This window comes from Mus musculus, chromosome 7 (genome assembly GCF_000001635.26).
Source record: "Mus musculus strain C57BL/6J chromosome 7, GRCm38.p6 C57BL/6J".
Classification (NCBI taxonomy): domain Eukaryota; kingdom Metazoa; phylum Chordata; class Mammalia; order Rodentia; family Muridae; genus Mus; species Mus musculus.
Genome location: NC_000073.6, coordinates 4,842,757 through 4,867,273, shown reverse-complemented (window position 1 = coordinate 4,867,273; position 24,517 = coordinate 4,842,757). Strand labels below are relative to the sequence as shown.

At 48.0% G+C, this 24,517-nt stretch overlaps 2 protein-coding genes and 1 long non-coding RNA gene across 10 annotated transcripts in view; 2 read left to right on the top strand and 1 right to left on the bottom strand.

Annotated features, from left to right (window-relative positions):
• The first annotated feature begins 1,094 nt into the window (after positions 1-1,094).
• Isoc2b (isochorismatase domain containing 2b) lies at positions 1,095-22,315 on the top strand. Of its 2 annotated transcripts, none has more exons than NM_026158.2 (6): positions 1,095-1,213; positions 15,741-15,881; positions 16,041-16,250; positions 16,449-16,519; positions 17,707-17,824; positions 21,909-22,314. In NM_026158.2, exons 2-6 carry the CDS (start codon positions 15,744-15,746, stop codon positions 22,002-22,004), a joined length of 633 nt encoding a protein of 210 aa, NP_080434.1. In that variant the 5' UTR covers positions 1,095-1,213; positions 15,741-15,743; the 3' UTR covers positions 22,005-22,314. The 2 variants fall into 2 exon arrangements, with proteins under 2 accessions (NP_080434.1, XP_006540391.1); XM_006540328.3 differs by lacking the exon at positions 1,095-1,213 and adding an exon at positions 8,804-8,860 and having other exon boundaries at positions 21,909-22,315.
• Positions 22,289-24,517, bottom strand: part of Gm36127 — a 7,903-nt gene continuing 5,674 nt past the window's right edge. For both annotated transcript variants that reach the window (XR_881804.2, XR_003946604.1), the window contains one exon: positions 22,289-22,491. This is a non-coding gene — a long non-coding RNA (predicted gene, 36127). The remainder of the gene's footprint in view (positions 22,492-24,517) is intronic.
• Positions 22,408-24,517, top strand: part of Shisa7 (shisa family member 7) — a 19,316-nt gene continuing 17,206 nt past the window's right edge. For 2 of the 6 annotated variants that reach the window (XM_030242416.1, XM_006539775.4), the window contains exon 1: positions 22,408-22,669. The gene's annotated coding sequence lies outside the window, so the exon portion shown is untranslated. The other 4 variants (NM_001290291.1, NM_172737.4, XM_017322147.2 and 1 more) reach the window with 3 other exon arrangements.

Sequence of the window (24,517 nt, the reverse complement as noted above, 5' to 3'; positions counted from 1 at the left end):
GCCAGGCAAGGACTCTGCCACCTGAGCTACAGTTCCAGCCTTATTTCTTTTTCTTTGTTCGACAGTGTCACACTCTGTGGCCCAGGCTAACCTGGAACTCTGTGTATATATATATCTCTCCCCCAAAAGATCCTCACCCACACTCAGCCTCCCAAGTGCTGGGTTTACAGTCCTCGTTAGCCACCATGCCTAGCCCTTTTCTCATAACTTCAAGGTGAAGAAATCCTCCTGTCTCCACTTCTGAGTACTTGGGGTCATGGGTATTAAGCCACCGTAATCAGCTTTTGTTTTCTTATTCATTGAACTCAAGGCCTCAGCTTCTAGAACGCTGGGATTACCGGCCCTGAGCCACCATACCAGGTTTATATATCTGGATGAAGTAATCCTCTCTCTCTTAACCCCCACTTCTAAGTACAGAGTCAGTTTTCTATATAGACCACCCAAGGAGACAAGTCCTGAATTCCTGGAGAAAAAGCTAACTGGCAAGCAGTGGGGGAAAATGTCTTACGAGGCTTGTTCTTTTGTTTTCTTAGTTTGACTTTCGGGTTTTCGAGACAGGACTTACTTCCGTGTTGTACTGGCTATTCTGGAATTCGCGTTGTAGAGTCAGAATTATGCCTGCCTCTGCCTCCTGAGTACTGGAACTAAACCATTAACTAAATCATCGGTTTATGATGATTACTGGAACTAAACATTTGCGCCACCATGCCCGGCTGTTGTTTTGGTTGACAGGGTCTCACCACGCAGTCCCGGCTAGTCTCGAACTGGCGATACTCGTGCTTCAGCCTTCCTAGAGCTAGGTTACAGAAAGCATCACCTCTCCCCGGTCGCCCCGGATGGAGTGGATGGTGCCATGAACCCTACACTAGCCAAGATTGAGCCTCTAGCTCTCTGGTCGTTCTTCACCCTCCTTCCGGGTTAGAAGCCGAGCTCTCAGCCAAGGCCCTCCCTCCGTGGATTTTCATTGGTCCTACCCTCTGTCTCTCCGCCTGCTCCAGTTTCTTCAGACCAATCGAATTAACAGGATGGAGTAGAACAGAGTGAGGCGAACGCCGATTGGTTGGCTCGGCGCGGGGGTGTAGACCCGCGGCTCTGACTACGTGTCTACAAAGGGCAAAAAGGAGGCCCAGTACGGGGTCAGTGGGAATCCAGCGGGGAAAAGGTCACGGGACTTCTTGGAAAAGGGGCCCGAACTCGAACCTGGGACCTTCGAGTAAGTCCGGTTCGTTACTTGCTGGCTGTTTGCAAACCCACCATCCCGTCATTCAGACCGGGAAACGGAAGCTTTGCAGGGTGTCGGGTTCGGGGGTTGGAATGGCATTCCATTTGGTCTCAGGATAGACCCGCGGGGAGAGTCCCCAACCCTCTCTAGAGACAAATTTTGCATCAACCCCGCCAGTGAGCTAACCCTGGAGAAAAAAAGAGACCCAGAGAGGAAGGGAAACTCACCCAGGGTCACACAGCCTGAAATTCCTGGTTCCAGGAGTTGTGGTCCCCGCTTCTCTCACAATTACGTGCTCCTCTGTATCGCTCTCCCTAAAGCATCGTGGATCCTCTCCCATCTGTGTCCCCAGTCCATCTCGATCAAATCTGGCGAACTGAGCCTGGCTGTCATGAAAGCCAGGCAAATCAAGTGCTCTCTACCACTGAACTCCATCCAGCCCCCTTGCTCATTTCCTTCACACTGTGCCTCCCAAAAATGGGTTCCCAAGCCAAGAACCCAGCCCTTGGGACATAAGCCTTAAAAACCTATGAGGGGAATAGAGAAGGGGGGGCGAGTAGACATGGCTCAGTGGCTAAGAACTCTGGTTTCTCTTGTAGAGGACCTGGGTTTGGTACTCAGCACCCAGACGGTGGTTTACAACCGTCTTTAAATCTAGTTTCAGGGGACCCGACTACCTCTTCCAGCCTCCACAGACACTACATGCATGTGGCTATGCAGTCTCAGGTCAAACACTCATATAATAAACCCAGTCCGGGCTGGAGAGATGGCTCAGCAGTTACGAGCAGTGGCTCCTCTTCCAGAATGGCTCACAACCATCTGTAATGGGATCTGCTGCCCTCTTCTGGCATGCAGGCATACATGTAGACAGAGCACTCATATACAGGGAATAGATAAATAAATATTTTTTTAAAATTAAAAGTAAATCTGATCAACACACACATTTGGGATCCAGAGAGAAATGACTCCTTCGCTTGTCTCTGACCTCCACATATGCCCCATGGCATGGATACCCTCTCCCATATAGAAACTAAATAAATAAATAGAAATTTTTAAGGAAAAAAAAATCTACATTTGCCATTCAGGGAGCACAGATGGGAGTTTGCCATACCGTTCTTGCGCTTTTCATTTCACTGGCGCACTTTTTATCTGTGTTGGAGACCTCCCTTGCAGGTTTGTTTGTTTGTGGGTTTTTGTTTGGTTTTTTTTTGTTTTTGTTTTGTTTTGTTTTTTAAATGTCTGTGTTGGAGACCTCCCTTGCAGTTGTTTTTGGCTACAAAGAATCCACAGTGAGAATTTGGCTGGCTGCAGTTTTTGTAATCCCAGCTACTCCTTCCGGAAGTTTCAGCAGGAGAATTGCTCGTTGAATTCCAGGTGCCCTTGGGCGATTTAGCAAGATTCTGTGGCAAACGGTGTTGAATCTGATCTCCAGTACTGCATGAATCACTTGTATGCTGATAAATTCTTGCACTAGGGTGTGGAGGCTAGAGGATCAGAAGTTCTAGGTCACCCCAAACCACAAAGTGGAAAACTTGAGAGAGAGAGAGAGAGGGAGAGGAAGAAAGAAGTATATGTATCTAATCACAGCTCAGTGACTCCATACCTAGAATCCCAGGATTTAAACAGCTCACACAGGAGGGTTGACGTGAGTCCCTGGCCAGCCTTGAGTCCATGAGAAGCTCTCTGCTCTACACAGTGGTTGAGAGTGGATATGATGCCATAGGTCATTAAACATTATTAGTGTCTGTTATGTAAGGCATTATGGGTCACCAGGTGGCCAGACTGCAAGTGTCTGTGGCCTAACTGGCTACATTTGGGAATTTGTGGCCCTTTATCACTAGAGCCCTGTCAAAGAGTCTTGTGATTAATAATAACCTGGTCCCTGTCAGATAAATACTTAGGGACAGATTTCTGGATCAGAGGGTTTGTGTCTCCGTCACTTTGAGGATGGTGACCATGCCTGTCAGGCTATGAGACGTTCTGAGCCTCTAGACTGGTCCCTCCGGAGCTCCCTGCTGCCTTCAGCAGATTGCTAGGTCTTTGTGATCCTCTGTGTGTCTCTCTAGCTCATCCACCCCTCAGAAATGTCTCGTGGTGCCTCCGTGTCCCTTGTGCTCAGAACCAGAAGATAGCCCCAGGAGTGGGAAGGAGCCCTCTGGGCACTGGGTGGATTGCTCAACGGGTTAGGTATTGGCCACTCAAGTCTGAGGAGTTAGGTTTGGTTCCTTGATACTCGTGTAAAGCTAGATACAGTAGCATGGAACTGTAATCCCAGTGGTCATACTGGGACATGGGAGATAGAAATGGGAGACTCCCCCAGAAGTGTCCTGGCCAGCTAGCTTGGCTTGTACAGCAGCAGAAAACAGGAAACTTTATCTCAGTGTGGAAGGTTACCGCCAACACATGAGGCTGGGCTCTGATCTCCACATGTGCTTTCATGTATATGCTCCCACTTACACACACACACACACACACACACACACACACACACAGGGGTAGGTGGAGGAACACAGACACTCACTGGCCCTCCAGGAAATGGGGAGCAGGGGCCTTGAGGTGGGACATGACTGGGCTGAGGCTAAGGGGGAGTCTAGAGGCTGTGGTCGTGTGGGCAGGGCTTCTATCTCAGTTTTCAGGTCTGGGAGAAGATGTTGGGTCAAACAGAAGTGTCTGTCAATTTTGAACCTCATCCCCACAGGCTGTTTTTGTTAGCTGTTGACTTTATTCCAAAGCTTGTATTCATTCTTCACTGGACAATCTGTTACACGTTATGCAATCTTAGATTTCTTCTTGGTTAGCTTTTTTAAGGCAAGGTCACTATGCAGTCCTGGCTGGCCTCCAACTCTTGGCACACCACCCAGATAAACCTCCAAAGTGCTGGGATTTTAAGCATGCTCACCATACCCAACACATTTATTCTGATTTTATAGCTCTTCCTTCCTCCCTCCCTCCCTCCCTCCCTCCCTCCCTCCCTCCCTCCCTCCCTCCCTCCCTCCCTCTCTCTCTCTCTCTCTCTCTCTCTCTCTCTTTCTTTCTTTCTTTCTTTCTTTCTTTCTTTCTTTCTCTTTTTGAGACAGGGTTTCTCTGTGTAACCGTAGCAATACTGTCCTGGAACTCTCTTTATAGATCAGCCTGGCTTCAAACTCACAGAGATCCTCCTGCCTCTGCCTCCAAATTACTGTGATTAAAGGTGTGCCAGCACTCCCTGCTTCAGTGTTTTTGAAAGAAGAGGGAAGCTGGCGCCTACATGGTGGCTAATAGCTCTCTGTAAGTCCAGCTCCAGGTAATTTGACGCCCTTTTCTGGACTCTCTCACCATGACATCCATGTGTTTCACAGACATACATGCAGGCACAAGACCAATCAATACACATAAAGTAAAAATAAATAAATAAATAAATAAATAAATAAATAAATAAATAAATCTTGGAATCTTAGAACTGGAAGTGGAGGCAGAAGGATCCAAAGTTCAGTCATATTGTGATTCACAAGTTTTGTTTTTTTGAGACAGGGTGTTTGTTTGTTTGTTTGTTTGTTTTGTTTTGTTTTGTTTGAGCCTTGGTCAATCTGGCCTCAAACTCAGAGATCTGCTTGCCTCTGCCTCCCGGAGTACTGAGATTAAACGTGTGTTGAAGCAGAATTTTAGCAGAGCCATTGTATCTGGTGTTAACTCAGAGCAATGGCACCCAGGCTCTGAAGTAACCTTTTGCACACAGTCAGTGGTTGTTATCCTAGACTTGTTTCTTTGAAGGAGTCTCAGAGCCTTTGCACAACTTAGTCCAGAGACATACCGGGCAAACCTGGAAGTCTCTTATGGCTGAGAAAGCTTAGGTAATGGTCCCAACAGAACCTAGATGAGTGAGAGGTTTTGGCATGCAGAAACTGACTTGCTCAAGGTGCCCTTTGTGTAACAAGAAAGAGGTTCTGCCAAGTGCTTCAGACTTTGGTCCCTGAAAAGCTGATCCCCCTGCAGCTAAGAAGCCTAAACTCATCCTGCAGTGTCTCCTTCTTCATTCAGTGGTCCTGCTTAAGCCAGTGGGTGTCCCCAGTGATCTTAGTCAATGAGTCAAATGATGGACTCGTCCTGTTTTAGTTTAAGATGCAAGGCCTCAATGTTAGTCCAATCAGAATGAGAATTAAAGGCCCAGCCAATGCTGATAGCAGAGTGGCTAACCAGGGAACCAAGAGAACAGAGACCAATTATTTCCCCATCCATGGCAAAACAACAACAACAACAAAAAACCACCACTTTTAATTACTCCTGATCAATTAGCCCAGAAACAACAGGTTTCTTCCAAAGCCATACATAGGGGTTTTTCTTATTGCTGTTGTTGTTGTTGTTGTTGTTGTTGTTGTTCTTCTTCTTCTTCTTCTTCTTCTTCTTCTTCTTCTTCTTCTTGTTTTATTTTGTGTTTATCATGAAAAATCTAAGCCTTTCCAATTTTGTAGGACCATTTTTATAAGGGAATCTAACTTATTTTAATTCAGAAACTGAAACTTTTAACACCTCTAAGTCCTGATCAATCTCTGTACTTAGTTTGAAGAGCATTGTAAGAGGCACATTTAGTCAAACCACTAGTACACGCCCACCAAGTGGTCTCAGAGGCCCAGTAATATTGTTTTTATCCATATGAATTAACCCATAAGGCACAATAGCAAATATCAGAATAAGGGTATGTGCCTAGGTTAAAGATTTCAGGATAGTAGACAAGTTTTAACTTCTTCTTTTTTTTTTAAAGATTCATTTATTTATTAGATGTAAGTACACTGTAGCTGTCTTCAGACACTCCAGAAGAGGGAGTGTCAGATCTTGTTACAGATGGTTGTGAGCCACCATGTGGTTGCTGGAATTTGAACTCTGGACCTTCGGAAGAGCAGTCAGGTGCTCTTACCCACTGAGCCATCTCACCAGCCCCAAGTTTTAACTTCTTATAAGTCTTCTAAAGTTAATTTTGGCTGCCCCCAGTCTCAGAGTTTTGTCTGGCAATGAGCTGACAGTCTGGTTCGTTTCTATTGTACAGTGTCTGGGAGTCTAAGCAAAACCAGCACTCCTGGCCGGTTTCTGGTTGGGAATGATCCCTTAGGATCCCTTCCTGTGGTGCAGTCTGATTCCTGAGGGTTTTCAGGAACCCTCAGTTTCACAGACCCAGTTTTTCCACTGGAAACTTCTCCCTTCTGCCTGGCAACTAGGGGGCCAGCTGCGGGGCATGCTTAGAAATGTAAACTCTGAATTCCATTCTAAAAAATGAACCCCATATTTTCTCTTTCTCCAGTACAAGACATTTAAAGTGGGCATCAGTGTCTAAAGGCCAAGATGAATATGAGTTGCTGGTTTATGGACACATTAGCTAATACTTGCCTATTTCTGTCTTTCTTAGTTTCTAGGTCCAGGCCTGAGGACCATGGTGGTTGGACCATAGCCCCCATTCATACTGAACACAAGTTTCAGGAGGAGGTAGAGGGAGGGAGGGAGGTCTATACACACAATGAAGTTTTCAATCTACATCTAAAGCTTCAGATTTGTTGAGTGGTTTGGGCTATTAACTCCAGGCCGTGGTCAGACTCTATTGCTAAGGGGAGGCCATATTTGGGGACTAGTTCCTGAAGGAGCATTTTAGCTACTATTTGAGCAGTTTCACTCAGATTGGGAAGGCTTCTATCCACCCTGGAAAGCTATCCTCCCCCAGCAGGCTGGATCTTACCGAAGTCAGTTCTCCCAGAGTCTGCCAGGGTGTGGGTCTCTCATTTGGACCCCTTCCTGCGTAAGGGCTGTCTGATTTGGATTCATTTGAGCACAAACCTGGCATCTGGCTGAGACACCCATGCTAGGCTATCCAGTCTCGGTATAATATACCTGAGTCTGAGCCCCAGGTGTAGCCTGGTGAAGATTAGTTTCCAGCAGTCCTGCTGGTTGTTTCTGAATGAACCTTTTCCCTGGTGTCTTCTGTTAACCTGTGGATTTGAGCTGTCCATTTCTTCTTTACCATGGAGTATAAGGCAGTACCGGGTTGTGGCATGCCATCAAAATATCAATAGGCCTCACTGGTCTTAGGGCTCATTGTCAGACAGCCAGATCAGCAGCCCAGCAGTGGAAGACAACAATTTATAGGAGAAGCCGAACAGGCTATAGGAGGGCCAAGTTTGGGGTTTTGGTTGTTTGTTTTAAATGTCCTTTTTTTCCAGTGGTGAGAAGCGCTCTTTCGATGGAGATCATGCTGTGGCACGCCCAGTAGTAAAAGCTCACTAACTGAGAATCCACGTACATGGTGGTGGGATTTTCTTTTTTCCTATCTGAGAGCCTGGGTCAGATCAATCATTTCTGTTGTCTGAGTTAAGACACCTGGCTTGGGCCCAAATCATTTCAGTTAAAGTAACTCCTGCGGCGCCTTTCATCTCCTGACAGTGATGGAGGAGCACCTGCATCGTTGGGCAATAGGGCAGCCAAACTGACGACTTCGGGTTTCTCAAACCAGACTCGAGGATGGGCCAGGAGTAGGGTCTGGCACTGGGTCACAGTCATTAGACAGCCAGAATTCTGGTGTGAGAGGAGGGCCTCAACTATGCCATGGGTGCTGTGAATATAAAGCGTGTCTTCATCCAGAGTTAACCTGTTTGCTTTCTTTTATTAAGCAAGCAGTAGCTGCCGCAGATCTTAAAAAGGTGGGCCATCCTGTGGCTGCAGGGTCCAGTTGTTTAGACATGTATGGCACAGGGCATGTCCGTGGCCCCAAAGTTTGGATTAAAACCCCTTTTGTCTTTTGTTTAGTCTCAGTCCAGATTAGGAACTTAGTGCCCCTGCCCCTTTGTGTTCCTGTATAGAGAGAAGCCTTGCTATTTCCACAGACTCTGGTATCCAAAGGTACCAATACCCAGCCGAATCTAGGAGCTCTTGAACCTGTCTCTTGATCCTTAGAGCTGGGAACTGGAGGACGGCAGCCATCCACTCTGAGACAGGCTCCTTTTGCCTCCCCTCAGCTGGTAGCCAAGATAGGCAGCCTCTGAAGTACAAAGTTGGGCTTTCTTAGCCCACATTCTGTAGCCCAAGGTCTGCAACTCTGGCTGCAGTCCCTCCGTGGCCCTTTTATAGTCTATTTTTCTGGGAAGCCTGACGGATGGGCAGGAAGTCTGGATCTTTAAATCCTGGGGCAACCTGGTCCAGGTATATTGCCTGCTGTAACCTCCCGCTGGGTCTGTCCATTTGAAGGTGAAATGGGTTGAGTCACCTGTGCCAATCGGAGGCTGAAGGAAACATATCTTTCAGGTCAAAGAGTGTATAGCCAAATTGTTTCTCTGGAGGAATCAGACCCATGAGAGTCAGAGGTCCCAGGTTTCTTCACAGGCAGGAGAGATGTGAGGCAGAGTGACTGGCAGGGCCCCAGGGTGCCTGTCTCTTCAAGTCAGGCAGTATGGATTGCAATGTCCCCTTTTGTTTCTGAGGTCATTGGGTATTGTTTAATCATGACAGATATAGCTGAACTTGTTAGTTGAACAATTTAGGAGCTTGGGGTTGGACCAGTTCTGTGGGGCTGGGTTCTGCCCATACCCCTGGGAGTCTCTGTTGCCAGTCTGAGAGATTTTCCAACTGTATCTTTTGATTGGAGGCAGAAGTTTCAGTGAGGAGATATCCTTCTGACAGATGGTAAGTCACTAAATCTGTAAATGTAATTGCGTCGCATCGTCAGAGAAGGGGATAGTGGCTTCAGTCTATGCAGAAGGTCTCGTCCTAATCATTTTCTGTTGTTAAACACCTTTGAGCTACTTCCAGAAACTGGGACCTGCTTATATCTTTTTTTTTCTTAACTTTTATAACTATCTTTTAGTATCTGAGACCAACTAAGGGTCACAAAGGAAATCTTTTTAGTCTCTAATCTTTCTAAAGAGTACTTAGTGAAAATTGCTTAAAGTCTTTTTGGACCAAAGGGGGAAATCTACTCTGTCCAGGCTGTGTTGTCCAGCAGCAAGCCCCTGCCCAGCCCAGGGCAGTGTTTTCATTCCGTTCCGAGAAAGGTGATTTATAAATTGTGAAAAAGGAAGACGTGAGCTTTCTCCTTTCCCTCCCGCTCAGCCCAGGGGCACTTTTCACCTTCCCTAGGGATGGCTAGAGCAGGCACAGAGTGGAAGGAATGGTGACCTGGGGAAACTACCCCCCCCCCTGCTTAGATGGGGGGGGGCTGTGCAGGTGGATGTGAGGCCTGGCCTCTCCCCACCTCCACACAGGGACCAACCCTGACTGAGCAGTCAAGCAACAAGACAAGCAAGCACTCCTGCTCCTTGTTGGGACAGGAGGAGGATTTTGGGGCGTGGAGAGGGTGTCTCTGGATGACCTGGCCAAGACTAAAGGATTTTGGTCCCCAACAGAAGGGAGCACAGATCTTAAACGGGGTGGAGAGAGGAGCCTTATACCAGAGAAAGCAACGGGTTAATACAGGGAAAGAAAACTGAATGAGCTGGGCAGTGGTGGCACACACCTTTAATCCCAGCACTTGGGAGGCGGAGGCGGAGGCAGGAGGCAGGAGGCTGCAGGAGGCGGCAGGAGGAGGCAGGAGGCAGGCAGATTTCTGAGTTTGAGGCCGGCCTGGTCTACAGAATGAGTTCCAGGACAGCCAGGGCTACACAGAGAAACCCTGTTTCGAAAAAAAAAGAAAAGAAAAGAAGAAGAAAAGGAAAGAAAAGAAAAGGAAAACTGATTGAAACACATAGAAAGACACACACACACACACACACACACACACACACACACACACACACACAGAGACATAAGAGTAAAAACAACCAGGAGTGGCCACCATACACTCACACACCTTGAACAGACCTGAGATCCATTGGTATCACATGTGGTTCCGGGACACTGGATCAGCAGCCGCGTTTAATCAGATTTACCTGCAGAGGTGACAGACCTTTTGGGGTGGAGGTGTCAGACCCCTCTGAAGTGCTAGGCAGTGACTGATCAGAGTGAGGACTGCGAACCTGGAGCATCTCAGATTGTGCCCCCCCAGGGGCTCCTGACCACCACACTCTTTTGTGCCGGTGAGTTTTGGCTATACCGCTTTGTGCTCCTGGTGGATCGCGCCCACGCGCCCACGCGCCCACGCACCCACCAGAAGCTATCTTTGAATCCGAGAATGAAGGACACATTTTACACATTAGCTCATTTTTAAAATGTCTTCGCTACCTCAAAGGCTGGGCACCCCTAAACCTTCCCCTGCTATCCCAGGTCAATTGGGGAAGTGGCCAGTGGCCACATACCAGAAATCTATCATATGGATCTTTGGCTTTATCTCCTGCGTCCCATGCTTCTACCCTAAGTCATGGCAGTCTGCCCTGTTCCTCTCTGTGTCCTCGCCTCGTGTCCGGCCATTGGCTGTTGACATCTTTATTGATCGATCAAAAACCAACTGGGGACAAGAAACTTTAGCGTTTGGACACGGAGATTCCTGATTGAATCAAAGCATAAGATCCAATCTCCAACGCTCTTCTTGCTCCAAAGGGCTCTGAGGCCCCCAGTGTCTTGATGTTCAGAATCCCAGTGCAGCCCTGAGCCTCTCTCGGGATGAACTTTTAAGCACAAAAACCATGTCCTGGGTTCACACACTTCTGTTAACAAGAACAGTTAGCCAGAAGCAGAGCTACAGAAGACAAAGGCAAGGTTAGTATGATTAGAGATTTCCCCAGGACCATAGGCTTTGATGGAGTAACCCTTTGTTGTAGTTTTGGCTGCTGGTGTTGTCCATTTGCTGAGCTTTGCAACCTGAATGGCACGTCCATCATAGAGTCAGTTGTGCTAAGGTGTGGGGCCCTGTTACAGTTCCCAGGCCTCCATATCCCATTGAATGAATAAATGATGAATGGGCACAAATCTGCACACTACTGCACACAGTAGGAGAGAACTGTGGAGAAAGCCCGGCTGGAATCCTCAATTGTGCAGACCTCAGGGAACAACAGCACAGCCTCCAGGGAAGTCAGGTACCACTTGAGGTTACTCGCGAAACCTCAGGGTCCTAGGCACTCAGACAGAGTGGCAAAGGGATTCAGGCATGCCTGGGTCTCACCAGGCATTTGAGCCACAAGTTGTTTTGGGACTCACTTTTCTTTAAAATAAATGGCGGGCAGAGTTTACTGGGCAGGTGAATTTACCAGTCTCTCTCTCTTTCTCTCTCTCTCCCTTCCTTCTTTTCTCCCTCCCTCCCTCACTTCCTTTACTCTTCCTCTTTTTCCTCCTCCTCCTCCTTCTGCATCTTCTTTTTTCTTTTCTTCTCTTCTCTTCTCTCTCTCTCTCTCTCTGTCTTTCATTATTTTTGGTCTTTTTGAGACAGGGTTTCTCTGTGCGGCCCTAGCTGTACTGCAACTCTCTGCAGACCAGGCTGGCCTGTAACTTCGAGATCTGCCTGCCTCTGCTTCCCAAGTGCTGGGATTAAAGGCGTGTAACATCATTGCCTGGCTCATTTTTTTCTTTTCTTTCTTTCTTTTTTTTTTAAGATTTATTTATTTATTATATGTAAGTACACTGTAGCTGTCTTCAGATACTCCAGAAGAGGGCATCAGATTTTGTTACAGATGGTTGTGAGCCACCATGTGGTTGCTGGGATTTGAACTCGGGACCCTCGGAAGAGCAGTTGGTGCTCTTAACCATGAGCCATCTCGCCAGCCCTTTTCTTTTTTCTTTTTTTTTAAGATTTATTTATTTATTATATATGAGTACACCTTAGCTGTCTTTAGACACTCCAGAAGAGGGCATCAGATCTCATTACAAATGGTTGTGAGACACCACCTGGTGGCTGTGATTTGAACTCAGGACCTCTGGAAGAGCAGTCAGTGCTCTTAAGGGCTGAGCCATCTCTCCAGCCCTCTTTTTTTTTTTTTTTTTAATTGTGGTAAAATACATGCAAAATTTACCATCTTGGGACTCAGGCTCAATTTCAAGCACCCACATGGCAACTCACAACCATAGGTAACTCTATTTCTAGCAAATCTGACATACTTTTCTGTCCTTTGTTGGCACTGCACATATGTGCAGCCAAAGCATCCATATAAATACAATTAAAGTGTATGTATATATATGTGTGTGTGTGTGTGTGTGTTATAAATAATGTAAATCATATTATAATGTTATATAATATGTAATATTTTATATATCATATAAAATGTGTATTATATACATTTTATATGTTGTATAATATAATTTATAGATTATGTTATACATTTTAATATAGATATAAAAATATACAATATATTATTATGTAATATGTATTAAAATATATGTAAATTTACCCACTCAGGCTGGAGAAATGGCTCATTTAGTAAGAGGACCTGAATTCTATGCTGAGCACCTGCATAGAAAGTCAGGACTGGGTCTGTGACCACTGGGAAGGAATAGGCAAGAGTGTCCCTGGGGCTCTCTGTCCTGCCAGTCTAGCCAAATGTGGGAGCCCCATTTCCCAGGGAGAAACCCTGTCTCATAATGCAGAGTATATGGCTTCTGAACAAAGACTCCCAGGTTTGACCTCTGCCCTCCACACATGTGTGTATCAGAAAGCAGGATGGAGGGGGAGAGTACCTTTTAAAAAGTTAGTTTTAGAGGACTGGGAGATGACTCAGTGGTTAAGAGCACTGGCTACCTCTTGAAAGGACCTGGGTTCAATTTCCAGAACCCACATGGTTGCTCACAACTGACTGCAACTCCACTTCCAAGGAATTTGATTCACTTCTGGCGCCTTCGTGGGCACTGTGTGTACATGGTACATAAATGCACATGCACACAAAACACACACGTATGAAAATAATAATCAAAAGTGAAATAATGGGGGCTGGAGAGATGGCTCAGCAGTTAAGAGCACCTACTGCTCTTCCAGGTCCTGAGTTCAATTCCCAGCAGCCACATGGTGGCTGACAACCATTTGTAATGGAATCTGATGCCCTCTTCTGGTATGTCTGAAGACAGCAGTGGTGTATTCATATACATAAAATAAATAAATCTTTTTTAAAAAATTAAATAATGGCTGGGCAGTAGTGGCACACACCTTTGATCCCAGCACTTGGGAGGCAGAGGCAGGTAGATCTCTGAGTTCGAGGCCAGCCTGGTCCACAGAGCAAGTTCCAGGACAGCCAGGGCTGCACAGAGAAACCCTGTCTCCAAACAACAACCATAACAAAACTTGGCTTTTGGAAGAAGAGTCTTGAGTAGCTGAAGTTGGCCTTGAAGTCAGCTTTGTTGCTGGAGGTGACCTTGGCGCCTGCTGATCTGGGCTGGTTGGAATTTCACATCTGTGCCACCTCAGAGGTTTATGTGGTGCTGAGGCCAGCTGTCTACCACCTGAGCCACATTCCCAGTCTTCTTACCTAGGTGAGAGTAAAAGTGACCGTTAGCATGTGAATGATGTGTGTAGCCATCACTGTTAACCTAGGTCCCAAACATTTTTATTCCCCTAAATGGAAATCATTAACAGTCACATAAATTCTCCCTTCTCCCTTTTCCATCCCCTGGCAGTCCTGGTATTGACCGTTCTGTATATTTCTTGTTTTGTTTTATTGGTTTCATTATTGTCACTATTTCTGTGTTTTTGTTTGTTTTTAATTTTGTGTGTGTGTGTGTGTGTGTGTGTGTGTGTGTGTGTGTGTACCACATGAATGTCTGGTGCCCAGAGAATTCAGAAAGGGCATTGGATCCCCTGGAACTCGGGTGACAGACAGTCACCACATGGGTTCTGAGAATCAAACCCTGGTCCTGTGCAAGAACAGCCTTTAACCACTGAGCCATCTCCCCAGCCCCATATGTACTTACTTTATAAGGGGTTGAGGAGGGAGGGAGGGAAGAAGTGTGTCACATATGGAGGTGAGAGTTTACAACCTATGGGTGTTGCTTTTCTCCTTTTACCGAGTCTCCTCAGCCATGCGTTCTCAGGTTGTTGGCAGGCACTCTTACCCGCTGAGCCACCTTGCCAGCTCTGTTTTAGCTTCTTGAGACTCTGCAGATCAGACTGACTTGGGATTCATGTAGCTCAAGCCACACTCAAACTCAGCAATTCTTGCTGTCCTGGGCTCTAGGCGACAGTGTGAACCACCACACTTGGCTTATTCTGGTCGTCTCATATGAATAGATCATGCACATGCATTGGTCTCTTTAACTGAGCATGCACATGCATTGGTCTCTTTAACTGAGCATGCACATGCATTGGTCTCTTTAACTGAGCATGCACATGCATTGGTCTCTTTAACTGAGCATGCACATGCATTGGTCTCTTTAACTGATCATGCACATGCATTGCTCTCTTTAACTGAGCATGCACATGCATTGCTCTCTTTAACTGAGCATGCACATGCATTGCTCTCTTTAACTGAGCATGCACATGCATTGGTCTCTTTAACTGAGCATGCACATGCATTGGTCTCTTTAACTGAGCATGCACATGCATTGGTCTCTTTAACTGAGCATGCACATGCATTGGTCTCTTTAACTGAGCATGCACATGCATTGGTCTCTTTAACTGAGCATGCACATGCATTGGTCTCTTTAACTGAGCATGCACATGCATTGGTCTCTTTAACTGATCATGTACATGCATTGCTCTCTTTAACTGAGCATGCACATGCATTGGTCTCTTTAGGCATAACATTTGTGGGGGAGGGTCCTCCTATGATGTAGCACATGTTAATTTTTATAGCAAATTAGTATCCATCCTGTGGGGACCAGTCTTTCTTTTCAAGACCCCAAAAGAGGTTCAGCAGGGCTAGAGGGAAGTATTGGCCAAGCTGGGCATTAAAGGAGCTCAAAGAACCTGACACGGTGGCACATGCCTGCTACCCCAGAACTCAGGAGGCTGAGGCAAGAAGATTGTAAGTTTCTGTGTAAGCCCAGCCTGGGCTACATAGACAATCCCTGTGGCACTTTTTCTTATATTTTTTGGTTGTGAACCTAGCTTTTAATGGCTGAGCCATCTCTCCACCTCTATCCCCAACCATGGCACTTTTTATCTCAAAGACAGTGTCCAAGATCTGTATGTCCCTGAGCAGGTCACCTTATTGCTTAGACTCAGTTTCCACAGGGGGTGGAAGCCTGAGTGAGCCTCATTAGGTATAGTTAGAAAGAGGTCACAGAATTATTTGCCAGCATTGTACAGCCTTTGGGGAGGAGAAAGGGGATACAGTCTGAGGGGCTGACACTGGCAGCAGAGTGGACATGCTCAGAGAAAGCTTTTGGGGGGAAGTGGCCTCACCTATGAGCTGGGCGGCAGAGAGGAAGAAAAGGAGAAAGAGAGGGAAGAAGGGGGAAGAAGGAGGGAGAGGGAAGAAGGACATGAGGAAGGGAGGGAGAGAAGGGGAGGGGGAAAGAGGGAAGAAGGGAGAGGGAGGGAGGGAGGTAAAAGGAGGAATTCCTGGCCAATAACAATTGGTGAAAAGGCCTAGAGGCATGTGCAGGAAGACAAGGCTCACAGGCCACAGAGCCAAGTGCTCAGGCTGTCAATGAATCCCTGTACTTTTGTCCCTACCTGACCCTGTTTACTGTCCCTTTGTCCACCCCGCAGACAATGGGAGCAGCCAAAGCTAGCCTCGGCCGGATCTTCCCAGAGTCCTCCATCCTGTTCCTATGTGACATGCAGGAGAAACTTCGAGATAGAATCCTCTACTTCCCACAGATCGTGTCAAAGGCCGCTCGGATGCTTAAGGTACAAGACAGCCTTGCGTTCCAGAGCCCAGAGCATGCAGACTGAAACCTTCCTCACTCAAACACAGGGTCCCAAGCCCACTCTCATCTCTCAGACTCAGGAATCTGGCCGTCAGCCTGCATCCTTGGGTTCTAGCACAATGTCTTCCCTCCCATACAGGTAGCCCAGATGCTAGAAATCCCCGTCTTGCTGACAGAGCATTACCCACAAGGTCTGGGCCCCACAGTTCCCGAGCTGGGTGCTCAGGGTCTGCGAACCATGAGCAAAACGTCCTTCAGCATGGTGCCCCCGCTTCAACAGGAGTTGGACAAACTGCCCCAGCTGCAGTCCGTGCTACTCTGTGGCATTGAGACCCAAGGCTGCATCTTGGTGAGGCTCCTTGTCCTCAGGGCTATCTAATCTTCCTGCCCTCCCTTCTGTCTTTTCTTCTATCCTGGGGCCCTAGCCTTGACCTGAGACTTCCTCATCTGCTATTTCAGTTTCCACTTCTGGCCTAGGATCCTCGCCTCCCCCTGTGGGGCCATAGTTCTGCTCTGAGTCTCACCTTGACTCCTCTCTACGCCTTAGCACACAGCTCTGGACCTCCTGGACCGTGGGCTACAGGTTCATGTAGCAGTGGATGCCTGTTCTTCTCAAAGGTGAGAAGGTCACCTTGTGGTGTATGTTGGGGACACCTGAGGTACTGGTCGTGTGTGTCCTACTGTTGTAACAGATGTGTCCTTGGGAATCCCAACTCACAGACACCTACCCAGGAAGGGGATAGACTACAGACCAAAGCAACCATTGCAGCAGTGTTGAACTCAATGACACAATGAGTTATTTTAATTTTTTTTTTTTTACTTTTTTTTAGGATATATTGATTTATCTGAGTACACTGTAGCTGTCTTCAGACACACCAGAAGAGGCCATCAGATCCCATTACAGATGGTTGTGTGCCACTATGTGGTTGCTGGGAATTGAACTCAGGACCTCTGGAAGAACAGTCAGTGCTCTTAACCACTGAGCCATCTCTCTAGCCCTATTTTTTTTTTAATTTTAAGAATATTTTATTTTATGTACTTTGGTGTGAGGGTGTCATATTCCCCTGGAATTTGTTGTTACTGATACCTGTGAGCTCCAATGTGGGTGCTGGAGATTGAACTCGGGTCCTCTGGAAGAGCAGCCAGTGCTCTTAACCACAACCAGGCCCATGAGTTTTTCTTGGGCTCACTCACAGGAGTATGGGTGAGGGATGGACTGAGAAACAACACAGGTGTAGGACTCATGAAAGCTGCGGGCCTGGCTGCCCCTGCACAGCTTGCAGCCAGCTCGCCTGGCTGAGAACTTCTTCCAGCTCCTTCCCTCTTTCCCCGGCTGCCCCGCAGCTAGTCAGTCTCCTGACTGACCCGGTTGCTGGCCCCTTTTATAAAGCAGGATAAGAAAGAGCCTTTGAAACTCTTCCTAGTTTCTTCTTTCCTGGGCATGTAGCCTTTTACATTTTTATGTTATGTGTATGATTTTTTTTTGTTTATATCTATGTAAACAAGGACACAGGCATTCCTGCAGAAGTCAGAAGAGAGCCCCAGATCCTCTAGAGTCATGACCATGAACTGCCATGTGGGTGCTGGGAATTGAACCCATGGCTTTTGCAAGAGCAGCCAGTGTTCTTAACCCCTGAGCCATCTCCCTAGCCCTGCACATGGCCTCTTGTTTTCCTCCTGAGTCTCATGAGCCTCTCCCTCGTCCCTGGAGGGAAGGTTCCAGTTGAGAGGAAACTGTCCTCTACAACACAGATGTGATACAATGTAGACACTCTGCCTCTCTTCCTCCTGCCCTCCCTCCGCAGTGAGATGAACCGGCTCGTGGCACTGGCCCGAATGCAGCAGAGTGGCGTCTTTCTGTCCACGAGCGAGGTGCTGATTCTCCAGCTGGTGAAGGATGCTGCCCACCCACAGTTCAAGGAGGTGAGGCCTCCTCTGTCACCCAGGCACAGGAGACAGGCTTCTCGTCCTCTTGTCATTTTTATTTTTACTTTGTCTTTGTCTTATTATGTTTTCCCTGTATGTATGTATGTATTATGTATGTATGTATGTATGTATGTGCACCACTTGTGTGCCTGGTGTCTGGGTGCCCTCAAAGGCCAGAAGAGGGTATTAGATTTCCTGAACAGAAGTTATAGACAGTTGTGAGCCATAATGTGGGAACTAGGAGTCAAATTCAAATCTGGGTCCTCTGGGAGAACAGCCACTACTCTTAACTGCTGAGCGATTTCTCCAACCCCACTTTGTTGTTGTTGGGTTTTTTGTTTTGTTGTTTGTTTTTTGTTTGTTTGTTTGTTTTTGAGACAAGGTTGACCTCAGGCTCCCTCTGTATCTAAGGATGACTTAGCACTTCTGATCTACCTTCTGTGTGCTGCAATTACAGCTGAATACGCCATGCCCATATACATATATAGTAATCTATGTTTATCTTATGTGTATATGGGTTTTACCTGCATGTATATATGGGGACAAAATTCACACAGATCCTACAAAGGCCAGAAAAGGATATCAGATCTCGATAGAACTGGAATGATAGTCAGTTTAGAGGCACCAAGTGTGTGCTGGGAATCCAACCCAGGCTCTCTGGGAAATAGGCCAGTATTCTTAACAGGTAAGCCTTCTCCAGCACCCGCATTTTTAAAGATTTGTGTTTCTATTTATGTGTATGTGTGTGCATGTATGTCAGGATATGCACCCCAGAAGACTGCATCAGACCACCTGGATCTGGGGTTACAGGGGAATGTGAGATACCTGATATGCTGAGAACTATATTTTGGTCTTCTGTAAAAGCAGCAAGCATCCTTAACAATTGAACTGTCTCTCTGGCCCCGTGCTTTATTTTTTTAAAAATATAGTGCTGGTGACAGACCCCAGGGCTCTGTGCCTGCTAGGGAAAAACCTTAGTGACTTGAACTGTATCTCCAGCCCTCCTTAAAAAAAAAAAAGTGTGTGTGCACGTGCATGAGTGCGGGCCCTGCGGTGCACGTGCAGGTGTGAGATCAGAGAACAACTTTTGGGAGTCAGTTCTCTCCTATCTGGGAAATTGAATTCAGTTGGCTGGGCTGGTATCAGAAGTATTTTTACCTGTTGAGAAATTTTTGCTGAGCCTTCTCTTCCTCCTCCTCCTCCTTCTCCATCCTCTCTTCTTTCCTCCTCCCTCTTTCCTCCTTCTTTCTTCCTTCTTTTCTCCTCCTCCTCCTCCTCTTCTTTCTTTCTTTCTTTCTTTCTTTCTTTCTTTCTTTCTTTCTTTCTTTCTTTCCTACTTTTTTGTTTTGTTTTGTTCCGTTCTGTTCTGTTTTGGTAGGTTAGTTTGTTCTGTATTTTGAGACAAGGTTTCTCTGTGTAGCCCTGGCCATCCTGGAACTCACTCTGTAGACTAGGCTGGCCTCAAACTCAGAGTACTGGGATTAAAGGCATGTGCCACCACTGCCTGGCTTTTATTATTTTTAACCAGGATCTTGATCTATAGCCCAAACTGACCTCTAACTCCTGATAATCCTCCTGACTCAGCTTCCATTTTTTCCTTTCTAAGCTTGCTACGCTTGTTCAAAATGCTCTTCATGAGACTTAACCAGAGGACAAAGTCTCTGCTGGGCTTTTTTGAGACTTCCTTTGTCAATGCAATTAATATTAATCTCTTTACCTTAGCCTCAGGTAGACTCTTCAGAGAAGGGCAAAAAGTAGCCACATTCTTTACCAAAATATCATAAGAACAGTCTCTCGGCCACATACTAAAATTCTTCTCTTCTTAGACCTCTAGAGCCAGGCTTCCACAGTTCAAATCACCCTCCGCAACAAGTCTTCCATATTCCTACTAGGATGGCCCACTAAGTTGCACTTAAAACATTCCACTGCTTTCAAATCCAAAGTCCCAAAATTCACATTCTTTCAAACAAAGGCATGGTCAGGTTATCCTATCACAGCAATACCCCACTCCCAGTACCAACTTCTGTCTTAGTTAGGGTTTTGCTGCTGTGAACAGACACCATGACCAAAGCAACTCTTATAAGAACATTTCATTGGGACTGGCTTACAGGTTTAGAGGTTCAGTCCATTGTCATCAAGGTGGGAATATTACAGAGTCCAGGCAGACGTGGGGCTGGAGGAGCTGAGAGTTCTACCTCTTGTTCCAAAGACACCTAGAAGATTGGCTTCCAGGCAGCTAGGATGAGGGTCTTAAAGCCCATGCCCACAGTGACACCAATGAGGCCACATCTCCTAATGGTGCCACTCCCTGGGCCAAGCCTATACAAACCATCACAAGGTCCAAGGCCCCTATGCTGAGTCTGTGAACCCTCAAAATGATGGGGAAACCCCAGAGCTGAACATTCAGGTCATCTTACCTTACCTTACCTTACCTTACCTTACCTTACCTTCATACAGCTCTATTGAGTATCTGTCCTGCCAGCCCTTGTGGTACACTCAGGACAGGGATAGTGTCCAGCCTTCCTGGAGTTTGCATCACAGCATGGTGATACAAAGCCAATCCTATGGACAGTTGACAGCTTCTGGGAGACAGTTGTCTTTAAGGGTGTGGTCTCACACTCCACAAAGTATATGAGCAGCACATATTGGAATCAGTTGGTTATTAAAAGTAAAAAGCACAGCTACCATTGACGGGGATGGGGAGGTGGGTTTATCTGGGAGGAGCTTAGGAAAGGAGTTGATGATGAGTATTGTCTTAGTTAGGGTTTTACTACTGTGAACAGACACCATGACCAAGGCAACTCTTATAAAGAACAACATTTAATTGGGCTGGCTTACAGGTTCAGAGGTTCAGTCCATTATCATCAAGGCAGGAGCATGGCAGCATCCAGGCAGGCATGGTGCAGGAGGAACTGAGAGTTCTACATCTTCATCTTAAGGCTGCTAGGAGAATACTGCTTCCAGGAAGCTAGGGCTGTGTTTCCCTCAGTCCAATAATTGTAGCTGAGTGTGGCCAATACTGTCAGGTTGGGGAGGAGAGGGAGGAGGGAGCCTGGGCCACGTCTTAGGAAAGATTTGGCGTTTCACAATAACCGAGCCATTGTCTCTTTCTCTCTCACATACATTTACATACCCACATAAACATGTACGTACACACACACACACACACACACACACACACACACGCAGTCTGCAGAGTACTTGTCTAGCTTTGGCAAGGCCCTGGGTTCTATCCCAACCAAATCAACATCAACAAAGAAATAAAACTCATGTGGGGAGAGTGCTGTCCTCTGCCGCAGATCGTGCGCGCGCAGGTTAGGAGTCAGCTCCCTTTTAGAGAAGTCTACATCCATGCTTTGGTGTTTATCTTCTTACCAGGAAATTCCATAGACTACTGGGGCCACAAGCAAGAGAAAAAGCACCTCTCTTTGTTCCTAAACTCTATATTAAAATATCTTTAATAAACCTCAACTATGCTTCATTGAGAAAGAAAGAGTACAGGAGCTGGCCACCATCAAATTGGTGAATAGTCAAAAGATTACATTATGTGGCCTGGGACAAAGAAGGGAAACCAACAAATCCCATAAACAGTGGTGGGGTTTAACCAGGGAAGAGAAGTGGAGGTGCAGGATTTGCATTTTTTGGTATAATTTTCTGGAGATAAACTTGGCTGGACTGTTTGATTGCCAGTAATGTGGTTGATTATTCTTGTTCCACCAAGAGAGAGTTGTGTAAATTCGTTGAGAGTTCATGAGTTCGTTGGGTCTGTGTGTGGGAGAGCTGAGAGCTAAAGGAATGACCCAGGAAAGATGAGACTAGTGAAGAAGATGGACATGGAGGTAGACAAGATAACCCAAACCATCTGCTCTTAGTGGTCCCAAGGCAAGAGCATACCAAGATGGCGGGGAACAGCTCAACCAGGCAAGTGTGAGGGAGAGGTCACCTGGAAAACAGGAAAAAGAAGTAGTTGACTGGAGAAGCGATGCTGTCAGAATAAGGGAGATCAAGATGAAGAGGTGCTCCTCAGATTCTCTATTCCGGAGATAGGGCTTCTTCACTTCCTCATCTCCTTTGCCTGCAGATTCAGAAGATCCTCAAGGAGCCAGTCACAGACATCGGACTGTTAGGCTTCTTCCAAGGCAAGAAAAACTCCCTGTTGCCCAACTCCAGGACCTGACTTGAAGGAAGCACCCACCCTCCTTGTCACCCAGACGTTGATGGATGACTTTTCCTTCATCCATGGATCCCAAGAGTGGTGCAGTCCGCCAGGAGAACCGCCCCCGTGGGAGAGGAGGCGTGGTTCTGTCTTCCGATTGGGCAGCTGGTCCCGGAAATGCAAATGAAATTCCTTGATGCTGGGTGGGAATTGGTTTAGAGAAAGGTGGAGGTGGGGCTGGGCCCCGGGCCACTTCACGAAGCGGGAAAAGGAGGGGGAACAAATGTCACAACTGGGACCCTGTCTCGGAGAATAAACATTTATGTGACTGAGGACCGAACCATTATTGGGTTTAGGGGGCATCACGGGGGCTACAAGGGTCTGTGGGAGGAAGAAAGTGGGGTCTCCTCCAGGTGGGGTGGGGGAGGCGCCTCTCCAAGCTCCAAGCCGGCGCGAGACACAGGCGAGGGCTGGCAGCGGCCACATCTGCACTGGGGCCGGTGCGCATCTGCAAAAGAAAGAGCTGCCGGCCAGGGTCCCCACCACGCAGCCTGCCGCCCCCACCCCCATCAGCGCGCGCGCGCCCAGCCCCGCGGGCTGGCAGACACGCGCTCGCTCTGCCTACCCTGGCTGGCCCCCACGCTGCCACCCCCGATTCCCTGAAGGTCCCGCATCCGGAAAGTGAGGTGAGCGCATCCGTACCTGGTGAGGAGGGGTAAACTGAGGCACGGGGGAAAAAGAGGGATGGGGAGGAATGGACAAGTATGTGAATGGATGGGATGGACAGTTGCTGCTCCGTGGTCCTTACTCGCCCAAGACGCAGAATTCTGCAGCCCCTTGGAGATCAGAGTGTTCAAACTCTACAGACGCCCCTCCGCCTCCACCGCGTCAAACCCTCACCCGAGATTCGCAGACTCCATCCCCAGCCTGGGGGCCTTTGAAGGCATCCCGTGTCCACCAGAGATGCAAGGACCAGTCCAACCCCATTGACAATCAAACTCACCCACCGCCGCCGCAGATCCTAGCAGCCCAGCCCCCTCCCACAAGTTACCTAGCCCAGTACACCCTCCCCGGGGACCTAGGAGTTCCATCCATCCTCCGGAGCCCCTTGGGACACGGGCGTCGGAGCCCCGGCCCCCGCGTTCCGGTTCCAGGTGTCCCCTCCGCACACCCAGCCCGAAGCCTGCGTCTCGAGGCCGCGCTCGCGTCGCCATGGCAACGGGAGTCTATTTTGCGCTGGGAACACACAGCTCCCTCCGCAGCGCCCCCCACCCACTCTGCTCAAGAGTGAGGGGCTCAAAGGGCGGGGAACAGTGCAGTGATGAGAATGAGACACTTAGAAGGGACAGAATCCCGGGACAGACAAGCAGAGATTGAGAGAGCCCCTGACAGAGGAACTGGGTGTGGAAATTACAAGGAGGCTACAGATCCAGGCGGGGGAGGTTGGGGATGGAGGGCCCAGACAGAGATCCGGACAGAGCCCTAGACAGACGCAGAGATGCAGAGGAACAGAAACCCGACGGCAGAGCCAGGTTAGAAAGAGAGAAGACAGCCGGCTGCACGTAGGCAGGGGGCCTAAGAAGAGAATGGACGGAGACTCTAGGCAGGGACCCCAGACAGCCCAGACAAAGTAGCGCTGCATGTGGTATCCACGCTATCCTTAGCAGGCAGGGATTTGGGGGTCTTTCCCAGCGCCACAGTAGCCAGGACCTGCTACTCTCCTCTCCCTCCTTCTACAGGTCCCCAATCTTGCCTGCTTTCCGCATTCCCACCTCAAACCGACTTCCTAATCCCTGAGATTCCTAGGAACCCCTTCCACATGCTCCTACCCCCTTCCCTGATCTGTGCCCCCACCACCACCTCCTCAGCCGCCACCTGCAGACCCCACTCGGGCCATTTTAGACTTTATTGGTTGTGCCCTCCCCATCCCTAGATCTCACTTCTCTCGCTGTCTTTTACTTCCCCTCCCAATCCCAGGGCCTCTGTTTCTCTCTCTGGGTCTCCTACTCTCTGTGTCTCAGCCTCTGTCTACTTTCCATCACTAACCCATCCTTCTGGTACCACCTTCTGCGGGTTTCTGTCTCTTCCCTGACTATCTCTGTCTTCCTCTTTTCGTCTGCGTTCCCCTCTTCCTGGATCCTGTTCCTCCGTCCCTTTCTCGGCTCTCAGGCGTCCTCACCACGCCTCCCCCCACCTGCTGCTGTTCTCTGCAAGGACCCTCGGGAGGCACTCCGATCCACCCAGCCCAGCCCACTTCTGACATCCTAGCCAGCATTCTCCACCCCCAGCTGGCAGGGATGGGATAGGACTTATTGGGGGCTTGCTTTTCCGAGGCTGGCTCTTTTTCTCTGTAACACCTTGTGTCATTCAAGTCCTGAGCTGGATTTGAGAACCAAGCAAGGTGCAACCGAAGGAAGAACCTGGGTTTTGGGCCTCCTTTCCCACCCACCCCCTCAGGCTGTGGAGGAGGACATTGCCTTGTGAGTGAGAACTAGAGGTCGGGGGCGGTGTAGGGCTGGGGCGGAGTAGGAGAT